The 18,411-nt window shown below is 34.4% G+C and overlaps 1 protein-coding gene across 2 annotated transcripts in view; it reads left to right on the plus strand.

Moving 5' to 3' along the window:
• SPAG16 (sperm associated antigen 16) overlaps positions 1 to 18,411 on the plus strand; it is a 983,948-nt gene that overhangs the window by 513,457 nt on the left and 452,080 nt on the right. For both annotated transcript variants that reach the window (XM_027051529.2, XM_027051521.2), the window contains one exon: positions 7,210 to 7,395. In XM_027051529.2, coding sequence (XP_026907330.2) covers positions 7,210 to 7,395 — 186 coding nt within the window. The remainder of the gene's footprint in view (positions 1 to 7,209; positions 7,396 to 18,411) is intronic.

Here is an 18,411-nt window from a genome sequence, read left to right on the forward strand (position 1 = left end):
GCAGAGCTTTCTGCTGAAAAATGGCATGCCCCCTCTCAGTACCACCTTACACTTGGAAAAAATTCTTCAGCTAAGTGGAACAGATAGGTGTGAGACTGACACTTCACTTGAGAATCCTTTACCAAAACCTGGGAATGACTGTGATTATACAAAGCATAGATCTCAAAATAACTAAATCCAGTAATGAAGTGCAAGCCTATAATACAAATTACTGTCAATTCTCAAATGTATTTTCTGCTCTTCCTTAAAAAATCTGGTCTTTGTTATATTCCCAGTGTTAACATCCTAAAATTAATATGTGACTACTTTTCTAACTCCTTTTAAAACCCTTTAATCTCTCCTCATAGCCATATAAAGTATATAGATAAATATTCTTTAGGACTGCAGGAAAGGTCTTTTATTATTTGACTGTTGTTTATCTATTTAGATTAATTTTTCCATTACTCTTTTCTTCTTGGATGCAAAATACTTAAAAATCTCTGATTATGCCACAGTTGCCACATGCTGAGCACTCAGCCTTTTTCCTTTCCTACTTTCTCGTTGTGAACACTTTCTTATACATAAAGATTTTGTTCAGGTGTGTGCACTTTTTAAAGCCTCTTGACCATCATCCAAGACTAGAAAACGTATTATATCCTTCCTGTGCTATCACTATATCCTGTATGTCATCTATTAAAATATTGATGGGGGTGCCTGGGTGACTCAGTCGGTTAAGCATCTGATTTCAGCTCAGGTCATGAATTTGTAGTTCACAAGTTTGAGCCCCACATCAGACTCTGGGCTCACAGCTCAGAGCCTGGAGCCTGCTTCTGATCTGTGTCTCCCTCACTCTCTGCCCTTGCCCCACTCACACTCTGTCTCTCTCTCTCTCAAAAATAAAGCATTAATAATTTTTTAAAGAAAAAATGTAAATAATTTGAGGAATATGTACTTCTCATCTTTCATATCTTTTGCATCTCTGGTAATCAGTGGACACTCAGGAGGAACTAAATAAGTTAATGAGCTTTAAAAACTCAATAATTAATTATAGCATAGAACTGGTTGGGGAGACCCAAGCACTAGAAAACAAGTTGGGTTGTAGAAATTTCTTAAGTGTGTATGCAGACTCAGTGATGTGCAGGCCAAGTTTGAATGTAGAGAAGGCCTGCTTCACATGGCAAAAATATCATTATTAATAAAGAGTGGCTTCCCTGTTCCGTGGACCATGTGAACACAGGACCAGAAACAGGGAGTTTAGAAATGGCAAGCTCTTGCTTCTGGTGTTATGAGAAAGAGGCCTGAGTCTTGGTCTGAGTGAAAATGAGGAATCTTCTGGAATGTTTTGAGAAGAGGGGTAATAGCTGGGTCTTCACATTTTTAGGCCCAGAGAGATGGTAATTTTAAACTCTGCAAAATGGTAGGATTGAGGCTGTTAGTAAATAATATATTTTTCTAAAAACTAGATTCAGGCAGGGTGTGGAATCTAACACAAGGCATTCACTCTCTGGATATACTGAGCAGTAAAGAACTAGGTGAAGCAGAGGCCCACAAAACTGAGGACCTGGGGAGAGTAGATAATAAGCAAGAGAAATCAGTAAAACATATAGTGAGTTAACAGTGATAGTACTATAGGAAAAATAATAGGAAAGGAGTTTAATGTCAGAAGTGAGACTGCTGTTCAGATAAGTCTCCTTGATGTGTCTTGCTGTAAAGGCCTGAAGAAACAGAGAGAACCAGTCATTGGTTTTCTGGGAAAGGACATTCCTGGAAGGAAGAACAGCATGTGCAAAAGCCTTGTGCAGTGGGAGGAGAGGGAGGAAGAGTAGTAGAAGGAAAAATCAAAGTGGTAACTAGGTGGGTGGTAGGTGGGTCATGGAGGGTCATATTCATTTTAGGATTTTAGCTTTTACTCTGGGAGATGAGAAAGCATTGCACAGTTTTTCACAGAAGAGGAGCATAAATGGGATCCTGTAGGTTTCTGTATTGAAAAAAGATTGTAAATGGACAAGGGCAGAGCAGTTAGGAGGCCAGTGGTATGATTCATACCTAATGCTTGGAAATTGTTATACAAACGTGACTTTATTAAATGCCCTATTGTGGCAATCCAAATACTCCATGAATTAAACTTTTCACTAGGGGTAGAAGATCTATTGTTTCTGCAACTTACTTTATGTGAGCTAATTATTTATTCACTGAATTTATGTCCTGCATCTATCTAAAAAAGATATGAGGTAAATGGAAGATATGCTATTTTCCTGAACCTATATAATAATATACTCCAACACAATCTGAAATTATGTATATATAGTAACTCAGGCAGAATTCAGAAAGAAATAATTTAGCATGTCATGCAACAAAGCTACTTTTGAAAAATAAATATTCAAATGAGAAATCCAATAATAGGATATAAGATCCATTGGCCTATTTTTTTTTGTATTTATAAGCCCTGAGAAATTATCCATTAGAATAGGACTTTAGGTAATTTGTCATATTCATAATTGTATTTCATGCATTAGTTTATTAATTCAATAGTTATTTATTGAGATTCCCTATGTACTAAGTATGAAGCTAGGCATTAGAGATATAGGAGTGAATTTTTAAAAAATTTCCTCCTTTCATAGCTGCTACATCCCACTGGCAGAGAGAGAGACTATAAATAAGTGATGTATAGTTTAATGAATGGTAGTAATTGCTATAAAGAGTAACAGCAAGAGACAAAAAGTTAGGGTGATACAGTATTTTAACTGGCATTGTCAGAGAATCTCTCCACGATAAGGTGAAGTTGAAGAAAAAGTCTTCAACTGAAGTCATGGAGAGCCATGGGAATATCCATGGGAGATGACATCTTAGTGTCAAAGGAAAGGTGTACAGATACCCTGAGGGGAACATGCTTGGTATGTTTGAGAAGCACAGAGAGATGATGGATTAAGTTGTCTAGTACAGTGTCTGAAGCATGTGACTAACTGTGAAATGAATAAATGAATCTCCTGTGTCTTCTTGAACATTAGGTCAAAAGAAAGAAAGGAAAATAAAGTGTCAAATGTAAAGGTTTTTAGATAGCTGAAAAAGATTAGATTTAATATTCTCAAAACAACTTTTTCCAGTCAGAGTCATAAGGTATGCATAGAGACATAATTTTTAAAAGAATGAGAACTATATTTTAGTACCTATGGATATGTATCAAAATATTATAATTATCCAGGTTATGTTTTTCAAGAATATTCAATTGTAATGTGTCATAGGCATGTATGTATGCATGCATGCATATGAATGACAACTAGAGAATACTCAGAAGTATGTTGGATACGATAAGAAAATTAAATAATAAAATAATCCCAAAGATATTAATTGATACTTAAAAGTTAAAGGCATTCCTGGGCATCTCTATCTTATTTCCAGGATGACAGCATTATTCATCATCTCCACATAAAGTTTCATAAACTAACCTACCAATTTCTATCCTTCTGCATCTGCAACCTAAACAATAACATAAATACAGAGGATAAAACAAAATAAAAAGAGGGGCGCCTGGGTGGCTCAGTAGGTTGAGCGTCCGACTTCAGCTCAGGTCATGATCTCACAGTCTGTGAGTTCAAGCCCCGTATCAGGCTCTGTACTGACAGCTCAGAGCCTGGAGCCTGCTTCAGATTCTGTGTCTCCCTCTCTCTCTGCCCCTCCCCTGCTCATGCTCTGTCTCTCTCTGTCTCAAAAATAAATAAAAACATTTAATTTTTTAAAAAAAAAACAAAAAGAATTAGTAACATGCTAGTAGTTTTATAATTCTATATTTTTCTGTCCTCTGTACCAAGATGTCTTTTCTACATAAACTTGTTCATATACACAACCCTGAATTATGTAGGCTATTCCATTCTATTAACACAGATCTATGTACAATGGAAATCTCTTTCCTTAATATGTACATCATTCATGCATGCCAATATTTCCTTAATATGCACATCATTCATGCATGCCAATATAAATAGTATGTCTTATAAATACTGTATACCAGGCACGAAAGAGTCCACTTGCCAGCATCTTGCCATTCCTGTGTAAAAGTGGAAAGACTAAGCTGAAAATCCAATTGAAGTTTCTGAAGCAAGTGACAAAGGTGTATCTGGAGCTCTAAGCAATACACCCAACCCCAGTAAGGGCAGTGGTTTTACAGCCAGGCAGGGAAGGCTTGGTCTTTCCTGAACACTCAATGTCGCCTCTCTGCTTTTGCTAGAGTCCATAATATCTGCACATAATGCTGTCTTCGGAATTCACTTTATTTATGATTCTTTGTTGATTCTAGATTTCTACACAAAAGAAGGGTGTATCCCATAGGAACAAAGGGAACAACACTTGGACGTGGGAGCTGTTTACTTCAAAAAAGACCATTCTCTGTGTGGACTGGCATTCTCTTTACTCTGTCACAGTGGCCTCACTCACCAACTAAATGCAGCCAGCAGCTCTGTATCAAAGGCTAAGGGTTTAGAATAACTTTGATGAGAACATTCTCAGCCGTTTTTGTTTCAACTTTTACTTATAAGTTTGCGGGACTCTCACAAACTGGGCACATTAAATGTAAATCAAATGTACCTTAATGTTTTCCAAGTAATCTAGATCCTAAATTTAGAGATTTTCTTGTAATAATCATTTTATGAGCTCAGTGAAACCAAAATTTTTATCTTTTACCTATAAAAACTATGAGAAAATATTTCAATATAATTTGGTTATGTGTTATTCTGCTACATAAAATAATGCATACATATTCTATAGTGAGAATATTGTGACTGATAGTCCTTTTACAAATTCAAATAGTCCTCTTGAGCAGATAGACACAGGTATCTGAGACTATGGAGTAATGGCAGTAATTGGATTCCATTCCACTATTTATGGAAATATGGGTAACGAATTCCACATAAAAACTTAACTGGAGATCACAAGACAATCTTTAAAAACAATATCAGGTTTGAATATCACCCAGAATTGAAAATGTGCTATTGTAAGAATTCTCTTATTTGATTTTCAAAACAACATTTTAAGTTATATCGAGCAAGACTTATCATCCATATTTTAAAAATATATTTTGTTTATTTTTGAGAGAAAGAGAGACAGAGTGCAAGTGGGGGAGGGGCAGAGAGCGAGAGAGACACAGAATCCGAAGCAGGCTCCAGGCTCTGAGCTGTCAACACAGAGCCCACGCAGGTCTCAAACTCGTGAATTGGGAGCCTAAATATCAGATGATGGCACTTGTAAAGGTGATTACAACTGCTTCATTCCAATTGTAATTATTACTATTGTGATTTTTGTTTCTTTTGTCACATAGTTGAAAAGCAAGAGAGAAGAATGTAAAACTTATCTGAGTTTTCAGTCACAGGCAGAAATACTTTATAGTAATTGTTATCCTAGAGCAAGACTTATGTCCAAAATAGTATGCTAGCCCATCAGAAGGACAGATTTGAAAAAGAGGCATGGTTAAATTATTTTTTATGTTATTTTTATTTGGATATTTTTAAGTAAGTTCTAAGCCCAGTGTGAGGCTTGAACTCACGACCCCAAGATCAAGAGTTGCATATTCTCTAGGCTGAGCCAGCCAGGCACCCCTTCTTGTATATTTTTAAACAAATGTATTTTTCAGTCTTTAATATTAAAAAGCAAAATTTTGAATCCTAAATATATGTACAAATAAACAACAGCTGCAAAGAAAAAGTTTAAATTTTTTTTATGTTTATTTATTTTGAAGGAGAGCGAGACAGAGTGTGAGCAGGGAAGGGGCAGAGAGAGAGAGAGAGAGAGAGAGAGAGAGAGAGAGAGAGAGGGAAACACAGAACCCAAAGAAGGCTCCATGCTCCGAGCTGTCAGCACAGAGCCCGATGTAGGGCTCAAACCCACAAACTGTGAGATTGTGCCTGAGCCAAAGTCGGACACTCAATTGACTGAGCTACCCAGGCACCCAAGAAAAAGACAGTTTTAAATATCTGTCCATTAGTGAAGGACTACCTGTCATAGAGTAATTTTTTTTAATTCTGCTAATCAGAATAATAGATATATTTTTATAACTTTAATGAGAACTTCTTCACTCTGTACCTACCTTTCCTTCCCCACCTTTAAACTCTCCCCACTCCCTCTCCAGTGGTTGTTTCCTCCCTGCACTTAAAAATGTACTTCTCTCAGCATAAAAAAATAAGAACAAGTGAGCAAATACTCATCTTGATCTTGCCATTCCGTCTCTTGGAAATCCTGAGTACCTTTTCTTATTCTTTTATAGTACAGACTCATTCATTCATATATTTATTCATTTTGGAAGCATTTGCTGGGTACTTCAATTGGTCAGTTCTAGTGCTTGATGCCATAGAAACAGAGAGAGGAAACAGTTCTCAATCAAAATCACAGGAAAAGAGTACAGATAAGCAATTCATTATATTCAGGGGAAGAAAAGTTACTAAGAAAACACATAGAGCATTCAATGCAGATGGATGTGAAGGAAATGATGGAATTGAAATTTTCTTGCAACTGATATTTTACCAAAAAATCATAGATGTTTCTGCTTATATCATTGACATCCGCTCATTTCTTCAACTAGCATTTGTGTCTACCGCTTTAAAGTCACTGCTTTTTCAAACGTCTACTAATGACCTAAATGGAAAATCCAATGGTTCATCCTTAACCACTTATTTCAAAATTTTTCATCTCTCAAGATGTAGCTCAAAATCTCGTCATTGCTGATTCACTTCCTTTAGCATCCAAATTGTATTCTTGGAACATTTAGTTAATCTAAACATAAGCAATGCTGACTTATTGTTTTGTATTGTGTTTTTGAAATTATTTTAGCCTATGTCTAAAAATTTCATCATTCTGAGGTTACATTATCCACAGAACCTAACACATAGCCTGAAACCTAATACACTGAATACACTAAAAACAAACAAACAAACAAACAAAAAAACCACACACATACAAAACTTATTTCATGAATTAATCTAGAAGAATATAGAAGAATTAATCTATAGAGTATAGAACAACAGTTTTTCTCATCACCCTGCATTACTAAAAAATACTAGTATCAAATTATGTGGACTCAAGATAAAAAAAATTCAAGCATTTAGTATGCCATTTTAATGCTTTTAAGCAGAAATAACTCAAACACACAAACACACACACATTACTCATAGCATATAACCATTCATAAAAATTAATTATGAGTTGACTTTTTAACAAATTACTTCTTTATCTTCTTGCAAATAGTGGCAACAAGTTGGCTACTTCAAGTGGTGACACTACAGTTAAATTATGGGACCTGTCTAAAGGCAATTGCATTTTGACCTTTGAAGGACACAACCATGCAGTATGGTCCTGCACATGGCACTCCTGTGGTGATTTTGTGGCTTCTTCCTCATTGGATACAACTAGTAAAATCTGGGATGTTAATAGGTAAGAAATACTTTAAACATTATTAACCCTCTACATTGGTAAATATACATGGATAATGCTCTTCTCTCAATGCTCCCACCAGGAAACATTAAAAAAAAAAAAAACTTGTTGGTAAAATTATAGAAAGTTACTTAAATAATCTCTGTGAAATCCATTTCTAACTCTATTAATCATTGTTGATATAACGAGTCCTTTATAAATGTAAGTATAAAGATCAAGCCAATGTAATAAGATTAGAATTGTTTCATTGGAAGGTCATTTGTTGTAGGCAGAAGAGAAACACTTATTTTAAAGAGTTAGAATTTTAGTTCTCCCTTCACAAGATTGTTTTATTATCAAACCAGCAATTTAATAGACATAAATATGACAGAGATAATTACTTGCTTTATGCTTAATTTTGACATATTTTCCCAAATTAAATGCTTCTTGTCAATTCACAAATTGCAAAAACTAATGTGATTTGATGTATAAAAAGTCCTATACAATCCTGTAAGGATATAGAAGTTTAATATTTTTATCTAAATTCAAGTTAGACAAATCTATTATGTTTATGGTGTCAAATACCTATCATCCCTGCATTTATGTCTGATTATTATATCCTATTAGGTATAAAAATAGGATCCAAAGAGCTACTATCAAATATCCTGACTGCTTCAGCTACCTAAGGAATTATAAACTATCAATCAGACTTCTGATCACTTTAATTATTGAAACAGTGCCCAGATTCCAAATAGAAGTGATAATGACTCCTAGAAATTTTCATAAACAATTGTCACTGAGCCATTATACTTTATTTTGTAAGAGAAAAATTAACTCACTGTAGAGGTAGACACTATTGATTCAGGGTTAGGGGTAAAACAGGTATCTTGAATAAACTCTCTCCATCCTTTCTTGAATTACAGGTAACATATTTAGAAGAGAGGGCAAATAAGGTGCTTGCAAAAAGTCAACAGGTTTTCTGGGAGGATTTGTTGAAAGGATATGCTCTTTCCTATGCATATGCTGACTGTCCTCTAAGGCCATGTGCCATTAATTATGCTGTTTTTTCCCAGCACCAGACTCACGCTTCCATATCTGTTTTTTTGTGATGCTGCACCTGGAACTTTGCAGATTACATTTTTGCTTTGCTAGTAGCCTCTGTTAGCCTTTGGCAATAGGAAGAGCTTGTAGGAGACTGCAAGGTTGAGGGGGTAAAAGGGAACTTTCTGCTCCCTGTCTCCTTCCTATGGGCTTCTTCTGGACTTGCAGTTCTAGTCAGCATCACCCTAGCAACACCTCACCTCAGCAACACCACTTTGTTCTTATCACAGCAGCTAAATCCAGTTGGCAGTTTTTCCAGTGCTTGAAGAAACAGCTGCATCATGCTGTCATCAAAAACATTAGCTCCTGCAGACAGGCACCCCCTTCTCGGAGGTCTGTGTTCCCAGTTCACCATGGCCCCTTTTCTGAGCTGAGGAACACTGCTCTTTTTCCGTTTATTTACTCTGTTAACAACTTTATACATAGTTAACGATCTTATATATTAAATTCTTACTGTTAAAATGGTAAGTATAAGTTTTGTCTCCTGACTGACAAATATAGGACATTAATGAATAAATAACATAACCCACCTGAGATAATAAAGATTCAGCTAAATAATGTTTGGCATACTCTGCATGAGAAAACATGGCTCCTAATAATACAATTTGGATCTATTTCTATATAAAATAGTGACAATTTAAGATATGTTTTAATTCTCAAATAGGCACCATTTGCTTATCTGGAATAATCATATGTAATTCTTAATCTTATTATGTTTCTATATTATGCAGATTTAGTAAATATATAATAGTATACTGGAATCAAAAAATAATTGAGGTATGATTGACATAGAAAAAGCTATACATATTTAATGTATACAACTTGATGAGTCTGGTGATAAGTATACTCCCATGAAGAAATATATACAATCATCAATACCTGACGTAAACATATTCATCACCTCCAAAAGCTTTTTCCTGTCTTCTTTTATTATTATTATTATTATTGATTTTGTTATTATTAGTATTATTAATATTTGTAGTAGTCATAAGAGTTCTTAATATAAAACCTAGCCTCTTAGTACAATTTTAAATATGCAATACAGTGTTTTTAATTATAGGTACTATGTTATATGGTAGATTATAAGACTAATTCATTTTCTATAACTAAAATTTTAACACTAGTGTCTAATTTTAATCTTCATCACCTTTGGCTTAGATGAGAATTCTAATAGATGATTGTGGTATGTTCTAAAATATAATATTTTTTCTAATGTTTTAATTATTCAGAGTGTTTTTTTTTTATTAATTTACTTTTAACCTGAAATTCATATTTATTTATTTATTTATTTATTTATTTATTTATTTATTTATTTTCAAGTCAGCTAACATACAGTGTAGTCTTGGCTTCAGGAATAGCTTCCCTTTATCAGATATGTCATTTGGAAATACCTTCTCCCATTCTGTCAGTTGTCTTTTAATTTTACATAGTTTTCTTTGCTGTGCAGAAGCTTTTTATCTTGATGAGGTCCCAATAGTTCATTTTTGCTTTTATTTCCTTAGCCTTTGGAGACATGTCAAATAAGAAGTTGCTGTGGCTGAGGTCAAAGAGGTTGCTGCTTGTTTTCTTCTATAGGATTTTAATGGTTTTGTCTCACACTTAGGTCTTTCATCCATTTTGAATTTATTTTTGTGTGCAGTGTAAGAAAGTGGTCCAGTTTCATTCTTCTGCATGTTGCTGTCCAGTTCTCCCAGCATCATTTGCTAGAGAGAATATCTTTTTCCATTGGATATTCTTTCCTGCTTTGTCAAAGATTAGTTGGCCATATATTTGTGGGTCCATTTCTGGGTTCTCTATTCTGTTCCATTCGTCTATGTGTCTGTTTTTGTGCCAGTAGTATACTGTCTTGATGATTGCAACTTTGTACTAGAGGCTAAAGTCTGGGATTGTGATGCCTCCTGCTTTGGTTTCCTTTTTCAACATTACTTTGGCTATTTGGGGCCTTTTGTGGTTCCATACAAATTTTATGATTGTTTGTTTTAGCTCTGTGATGAATGCTGGTGCTATTTTGATTGGGATTACAATGAATGTGTAGATTGCTTTGGGTAGCATTGACATTTTAACAATATTTATTCTTCCAATCCATGAGCATGGAATGTTTTTCCATTTCTTTGTGTCTTCTTCAATTTCTTTCATAAGCTTTCTATAGTTTTCAGCGTACAGATCTTTTACATCTTTGGTTAGGTTTATTTTTAGGTACTTTATGGTTTTTGATGTGATTGTAAATGGAATCAATCCCTGATATCTCTTTCTGTTGCTTCATTATAGGTGTATAGAAATAAGACCAATTTCTTTACATTGATTTTGTATCCTGTGACTTTGCTGAATTCCTTTATCAGCTCTGGCTGCTTTTTGGTTGAGTCTTTCGGGGTTTCCATGCAAAGTATCATGTCATCTGCTAAGAGTGAAACTTACTTCTTCTTTGCCAATTTGGATGCCTTTTATTTCATTTTGTTGTGATTGGTGAGGCTAGGACTTCCAACGTTATGTTAAACAACAGTCGTTAGAGTGGACATCCCCATCATGTTCCTGATCTCCGGGGGAAAGCTCTGAGTTTTTCTCCATTAAGGATATAAGCTGTGGGCCTTTCATATATGGCTTTTGTGATGTTGAGGTATGTTCCTTCTATCCTGACTTTCTTGGGCGTTTGTATTAAGAAAGGATGCTGTATTTTGTCAAATGCTTTTTCTGCATGTTGACAGGTTCATATGGTTCTTATCCTTTCTTCTATTAATGTGATTTATCATGTTGATTGATTTGCAAAGATTGAACCAGCCCTGCATCCAGGAATGAATCCCACTTGATCATAGTGAATAATTTTTTTAATGTACTGTTGAATTAGATTTGCTAGTGTCTTGTTGAGAATTTTTGCATCCATATTAATTGGGGATATTGACCTGTAGTTCTCCTTTTTAGTGGGGTCTTCGTCTGCTTTGGAAATCAAGGTAATGCTGGCTTCATAGAATGAGTCTGGAATCTTTTCTTCCATTTCTATTTTTTGGAACACTTTGAGAAGAATAGGTATTGACTGTCCTTTAAATGTCTGGTAGAATTCCCCTGGAAGCTATGTGACTCTTATTTGTTGGGAGATTTTTGATAACTGATTCAATTTCTTTGCTGGTTATGGGTCTGTTCAAATTTTCTATTTCTTCACGTTTGAGTTTTGGTAGTGTATGAGTGTCTGGGAATTTGTCCATTTCTTCCAGATTGTCCAGCTTGTTGGCATATGATTTTTAATAGTATTCTCGAATAATTGTTTGTATTTTTGTATTGATGTTTGTGATATCTCCTCTTTCCTTCATGATTGTATCTATTGGGTTCTCTCTCTTTTAATTTTGAGAAGTCTGGTTAGACTGTTTATTCTTTGAAAACAACTCTTAGATTCATTCATCTGTTATTCTGTTTTTGGGGATTCTATATTGTTTATTTCTGCTTTAATCTTTATTATTTCTCTTCTTCTGCTGGCTTTGGGCTTTCTTTGCTGCTGCTTTTCAAGCTCTGTTAGGTGTAAGGTTAGGTTGTGTATTTGGGACCTTTCTTGTAATGTATTTTCCTCTTAGGACTGCTTTTGCTGCATCCCAAAGGGTTTATACTGTTGTGTTTTCATTTTCATTTTTTTCCATATATTTTTTAATTTCTTCTTTAATTTCCTGGTTGACCCATTCATTCTTTTGTAGGATGTTCTTTAATCTCCATGTATTAATCATTCAGAGTGTTTTTAGAAACTATAATTAAAAAACTGATTCCCAATAGATTCAGCCCTACTTAGAATGACTTCAAACTTTCTGATGATGACTTTTCTCCATGATCCTGATATCCAAATACTGTCTTCCAGTGATGCCTAGTAGACACTGATATAACAGGTCAAAATTGCTCCAAATTGATGCCAATTTTTTTTATATTTTAAATTTACCATCAATGTCAAGAACTTACTTGCATCATGAAAGACAAAAATTATATACCAATTTTGAAGCTGAGGTAGTGGAAATATAATGGCAAATAAGGGAGACATTGATTATTTCTATAGTGGCTATTGATATATCTTTGAATCATAATCAAAACCCTTGGTTGTAATTTAAAATTTCTTATGGATCAATACTTTGTAGATGTGTCTAAAAGCAATATCTTGCTTTAAAATTTCATAGGTTATTGGGACTGGCTTAGTGATTTAAAGGGAAAAGTTATTTGCCTTGGTAAGATGCTGGTGGAAGCTGGGTCCTATACTCTTATCCTGATGCCATATGGTTTTTAATAAAAATTATAATTATAATTATTTAATTTATACATAAATTATTTAATGATAATAAAATTAATATTTATTAATTATTATAATTTATTTAATAAAAGTTCTATTTATAGACTCTACTTATCAGAGAAGGAGGAGTTTAAAATATATTCTTCTCTTTTACAACTTGATTTTATCTTTGAGCTCTTGGGATCAGTCTTGAGAATCCTTTAGTTGATGTCAAGTCCCTAGCCTTGCAACTGCTCCTCAGTTGGACATTACTTGCCAAAAACATCTAATTAGCTCCTTATCAAAAAGTTGAATAACTGGGAACCATAATTAACATAAAAAATCCCAAATCAAGAACCACTTTTACTAAGTGCTAATAAGAATCTCTGAACAGTATCTGTGGCACTCTTAGTCTGGATGTGTCAACACTCTACAAAGTTTCTATGAATAATAGAAATAATACTTATTTCTATGAAATAAGTATTTCTATGATCTTTGGGATGATCGTTTATATAAAGTAGAAATTTATATATGTTTCAATTATTGAGTACTGATTTCTACCTTAATTTTCAAATAAATTTGTTAGAAATCAATCTTAATGTACATGTGCACACTTACACACACACACACACACACACACACACACACACACACCATTGTATCCTAAGTAGGGAGTGCTTGACACATGACAGTTTGGTTGCATGAATGATAAAGAAAAAGTCAACATATACATAAGGAGAAAATGCCCTCCCCACTTCCATCTACATTCAAACTAAAATTTGTTCAGTCTTAAACAAAAAATTTGTTGTCTTATCCTACACGAATCTTTAAAGTGATTAAAATGTGATAAGAAAATAAAAAAAGATATCAGTCAACTATAAAAAATATCTTGTGTTTTTTAAAGCGTATAAGTATTCAATATTATCAATATATTATCAATATCGTCACTATGTCAATGTATTATCAATTATCAATATATTATCAATAATATCAATATAATATTGTCAATAAATATTTATAAAATAACTGAAGTGTTAGGCTGTGTTATAGACATTAGAAAAATTTAAGACTCCATTACTGCATTCAATAAAATTACAAGTAATTTTAAAGCAATCAGAGAATATGCAATGCATGTGAAGTTTATAATATCAGGTAGGGTATTCCGGGTGACTCCTCCTTGCTTTTCTTCAATGATAGGTATTTGGCTGAGTGGCTTTCCAGACTTTCACTCTGATATTTGGAAGGCAGGTCATATACCTGCTTAGTGTATAGCTTGAAGGGAAGGGGCTGGAAACCACCAAAATGTTATTGAGTATAGCTGTCCCCACTGCTGTAACAAGATATTATACTGGCAAGAATTGAGTGATTTAAAACAAGGACAAAAGGACACAGAGGTACTTGTAAAACTCAGCAGCGTCTGAACCCCAAACAGTGAGATATAAATCTGTTGACCTTGTATCAAGAAGCATTGTTTCAGATACCCTCAAGATTTGGTTGAGTAAGAAAAATAAAGCAGGTTTAAGAACTATGTTTAGAAAAGTAATTTGTGATTACTGCTACATTACATTGACTGGAAGCAAATATGTTGGAAACCTTGGGTGTTTTTGAGAGAATTTTATTGACAAGAAAACCATGAGTTTATCCTCAATAAACCCTGACTCTTCAAAACTATAAAACAGTCCTCAAGGTCCCAAACTTGCATCAAAAGGAAGTTCGCTTCTAGTGTTTTACAGAGCATGGTGAAGGCCCAGACCACAGCACCCACTTTAGATGTGGTCATAAAGGGTAATGGACAAGAAATATAACCTTCTGTGAACAAAACAAGAGGCCACAGAGAACCATGGGCACAGAAGCTCCTCTTAGGAAAAGAGACATGATTCAGTCAAAGAATTTTCCTCAGTGCCATGGCAAAGTTCCTCATGATACCTGCCCAGGATTCTATCACTATTTAGACAAGCAACTCTTGTGTGTTCCCCCTTTTTCTACTTTCCATATTGCAGTTTGTGTTACAGTTATTCTGTCCTTCCTTCATTATTGTACATTGTTTGTGATGATGGTAAAGGCAGAAAACTTGTCTTTTATTTGGTTGGCCACCGGAATGTGAGATGCCTCTGACCCTAGTGGAACTGACTGTGCATCATGCAGAGATCATGCATTGTGAGGTACATGCAGTAAATGAGTAGAACTTTGTGTTGTCTTCTTTGGTAGGCAGGGTGGGAGGTCAGTGAGAACATGTGGAAGGAAAGATGGTGCAGATATTTGGTGGGCAAAAGTCCCCATGTGGCAGAGATTTCTAGCTATTAACCAGAAGCCACTCTCTCCTTCTTCCATATTATTAGTTGTGTGCCTGGCTGACTATCTAATTTTTTCCAGCCTCCTTTTAGTTAAGTATGGTTATGTTACTAAGTTCTCTATAACAGAGAATTAGTTGAAGTGGTGTGTGCCATTTCTATGTTCTTTTCCCCTTGTAAGATGGGATATCCATGACAAGGACAAGAGTAATCTTCAAAGTCAATTATTGAAAATGACAGAGCAGTCATTAGTCTGCTTGAAGTAAACCACCCCATTCTCTACCTCCAGTTGGCCTGCAGTGTGCTCTGGACTTTTAAACAATAAGAAAATAATTTTTTCTTTTGCTTGAGACATTATATTTCCAGTCTATTTGTTATAGCACTTTAGCCTGTCCAGTCTAATATTAGGTACCCTATGAATACTTTCCAGCGATATGTTTTCCCCTCATGACATAGTAATAAGGCAACAAAGACAAGCCTTGTGCTATTCTCAGTATTATTTGGATGGGGTAGTAATAGAAAGTCAATATTAGTAATAAATGTCTGTTCAACTCCCTCTACTTTTTCTCCCCTTGCCCCTTCTATTTTCCATCCTTAATTCTGTTGTAATACTGTTGGAGCCTATAAAATCTTACATGCCAATAGCAATACCTGTAAGTCAAATAATTGGTTTGCATGGAAGTTAATGCCTATAAAAATAGTAAATTATAGGAAAATATTCAACAATTATATATTAGTGTCTCCATTTGTGGAAAACTGATTCAGTAATAATTATTTCATTTAAACAATAAAAGATACTGAGAATCTCAATTGTATAGTAGCATTGACTATATTTACTGTCAAGTACTGGTTTTGCTGATTGCAGTAAATCTGATAGAATATAAATATTACTTTTCATGTAGTTGACCTTACAGGTTTGTTTTTTTCAAAATTTATTTTGAAAAAAATATGCATTGAGCACTCTCTTATGTGCATTGTTCTAGACACCAAGCTATAGCAGTGAACAAAACAGACTAAAACTATCTTCATGTAGATGGCATTCTATTGAGAGGCAGAAAATAAGTCAAATAAAAAAAAATAAATATAGTATTTAAAAGTGTTAAGTTTGGGGGTGCCTGTTTGGTTCAGTTGGTTGAGTGTCCAACTCTTGATTTTGACTCAGGTCATGATCCCAGGGTTGTGGGATCAAGCCCCATGTTGGGCTCTGTGCTGAGTTGGAGCCTCCTTAGGATTCTCTCTCTCCTTCCCTCTGCCCCTCCCCACCTCTCTCTCTCTCCCTCCCTCTCCCTCTCTCTCCAAAAAAATAAAAATAATGATAAAGAATAAAAGTATTAAATTGATAGAGAAAAAATAAACTATGAAAGTTGGAAGGGAATGATAGGCATTGGAAAGAATTATAATTTAAACAGTATGCTCAGGGAAATTCACACAATAAAGTTGATATTTGGGTAATCTGAAGTGGGTAAGGCAGCAAGCCAAGATGTCCAGGAGAACATTTCAAGATCTTCTTAGTAGTAAACTCCCATCTGGTGGTAGTAGGACTCATGTGACAAAGGAACAGGAAGGGGGCCAATGTGACTGGAGTGGAGTGAGCAAATGAGTGGATGGCAGAAGGAAGGCAGTTAGTTATATGGGGATGCACATATAACACAGGATATTGTAGCTTATTTGAGTGACTTGACCTTTATTCTCAATGGGATAGGAAGGCACTGGGGGATTTGGAACAAAAAAGAGTCACATATTCCAAATTTACACTTTAATAGGATGACTCTGGTTACTGTGTTGAGATTGGACTGTGGCAGGGGAGGGGGGCTGAACAAAGGTAAGGCAAGAAGACCACCTGGGAAGGTATTGCAACAATCTAGGCCAAAAACAGTAAAGGTTTGCATCATAATGGGAATAGTGAGGATAATAAGAATTTTTGTATTCTGGATAGATTTGGAAAATCAAGCCAACAGCAATTGGCTGAGGTATTGTGTTGTAAGAGAAAGAGAAACAAACCACCCTCTTAAATTTTGGGATACCTGAAAATCAAAAGGTTCATTCTCTTTATGCTGGGGCACTAATGTGAACTTTATAAAATGCTTTTCCAATCAGACTGATCAATAGGCATTCCAGAAAAGGCTGTACAATGAAGAATGCCTTCTCATTTTTCATCTAGCAGGTGATTTCAGTTGAAGAAACTGAATGTTCCTTCCTGCCCACTAGCACTGCTTCCTTCTTGATTTAATAATTCATTTCCAATCATAACCCTTGGGCTGGATAAGATGAGAGAAACAGAAGGCTATGGGTGAAGGGAACAACTAAAATTAAGAAAAAGGAAATGTAAAATATTAAGGTTCTCTTGTAGTGAGTAATCTTTTAATAATACATACTATTAATTTCTTTTGGACAAATAATGCACCAATGTAGACTCTAAAATGGGAAACATTTAATTTTTATTATAAAATTAGTAATAATAAGATAGCACCAAATAAATTATAAACAATGGAGTTAAAATGGGATTTAGTGTTTATAATGAGCAATGTTCCATTAATATATTTTATGGTCTTTATGATTCATTTGCAAATTTGGATATATTAGAGATGAAGGACATATTGTACAATATTAATATTTTTAAAACAATGTAAGAAGTGTTAAGAGTCAAGGGCATGGATTATTGGTACATTAGTAACTGTCTGGTATTATAAAGACATCCCAGTTTGCCATGTATTACTTGAAAAGGCACCCAAGGTATATATTAACAGACTGCTAAAGCAATCCTTGAAGCATAATTATGTTACGCTAAAAGGAATGGTAACATAAATTGACCTCTTGTGATCAATTTATTATCCTGTTCCATGGATAATAAGTCAATTATTACAAGTTCTTGAATTTTTGTTTATATTTAAATGAACAGTTTCCCCTTGAAATATAGACTTTAAATTATACCTAAGTATTATTGAACATAAATGTATAGATAAGCATAAAAGATGAAAAAATTAAAATAGCATGTTTTTTCACTATCCTCTTTGCCCCAAACATTTCATAATTAATAAACATTATTGAAGAAATACCTATTTTATGAATAAAAATATGTTAAAGCTAAAGTTCAAATTTTATTTAGCAAATTATAGAATGATTAAAAAATCATGAAGCTTTCACAACTAATATGGCTTTGTGTGTACGTGGGAAGAATGCATCAAGTAACACTGTCGACGGCAATAAATTTGATGCGATTGTACTTTCACATAACTATACCTGGATTGACCAATCAAAGCAAGAAATTTAACATATTTAAAAAGAATGCAACACCCTTTTTTCACTCCACCAAAAAAGATCTGGTCACTAGATGAGTCTTAGTCCTCTTCAGTGCTAATGACTAAAAAGGTTCAGCATATTTCTTCATCAGTACATATTAAAATAAAATGA

The sequence above is a fragment of the Acinonyx jubatus genome, chromosome C1, assembly GCF_027475565.1.
Source record: "Acinonyx jubatus isolate Ajub_Pintada_27869175 chromosome C1, VMU_Ajub_asm_v1.0, whole genome shotgun sequence".
NCBI classification, from domain to species: Eukaryota; Metazoa; Chordata; class Mammalia; order Carnivora; family Felidae; genus Acinonyx; species Acinonyx jubatus.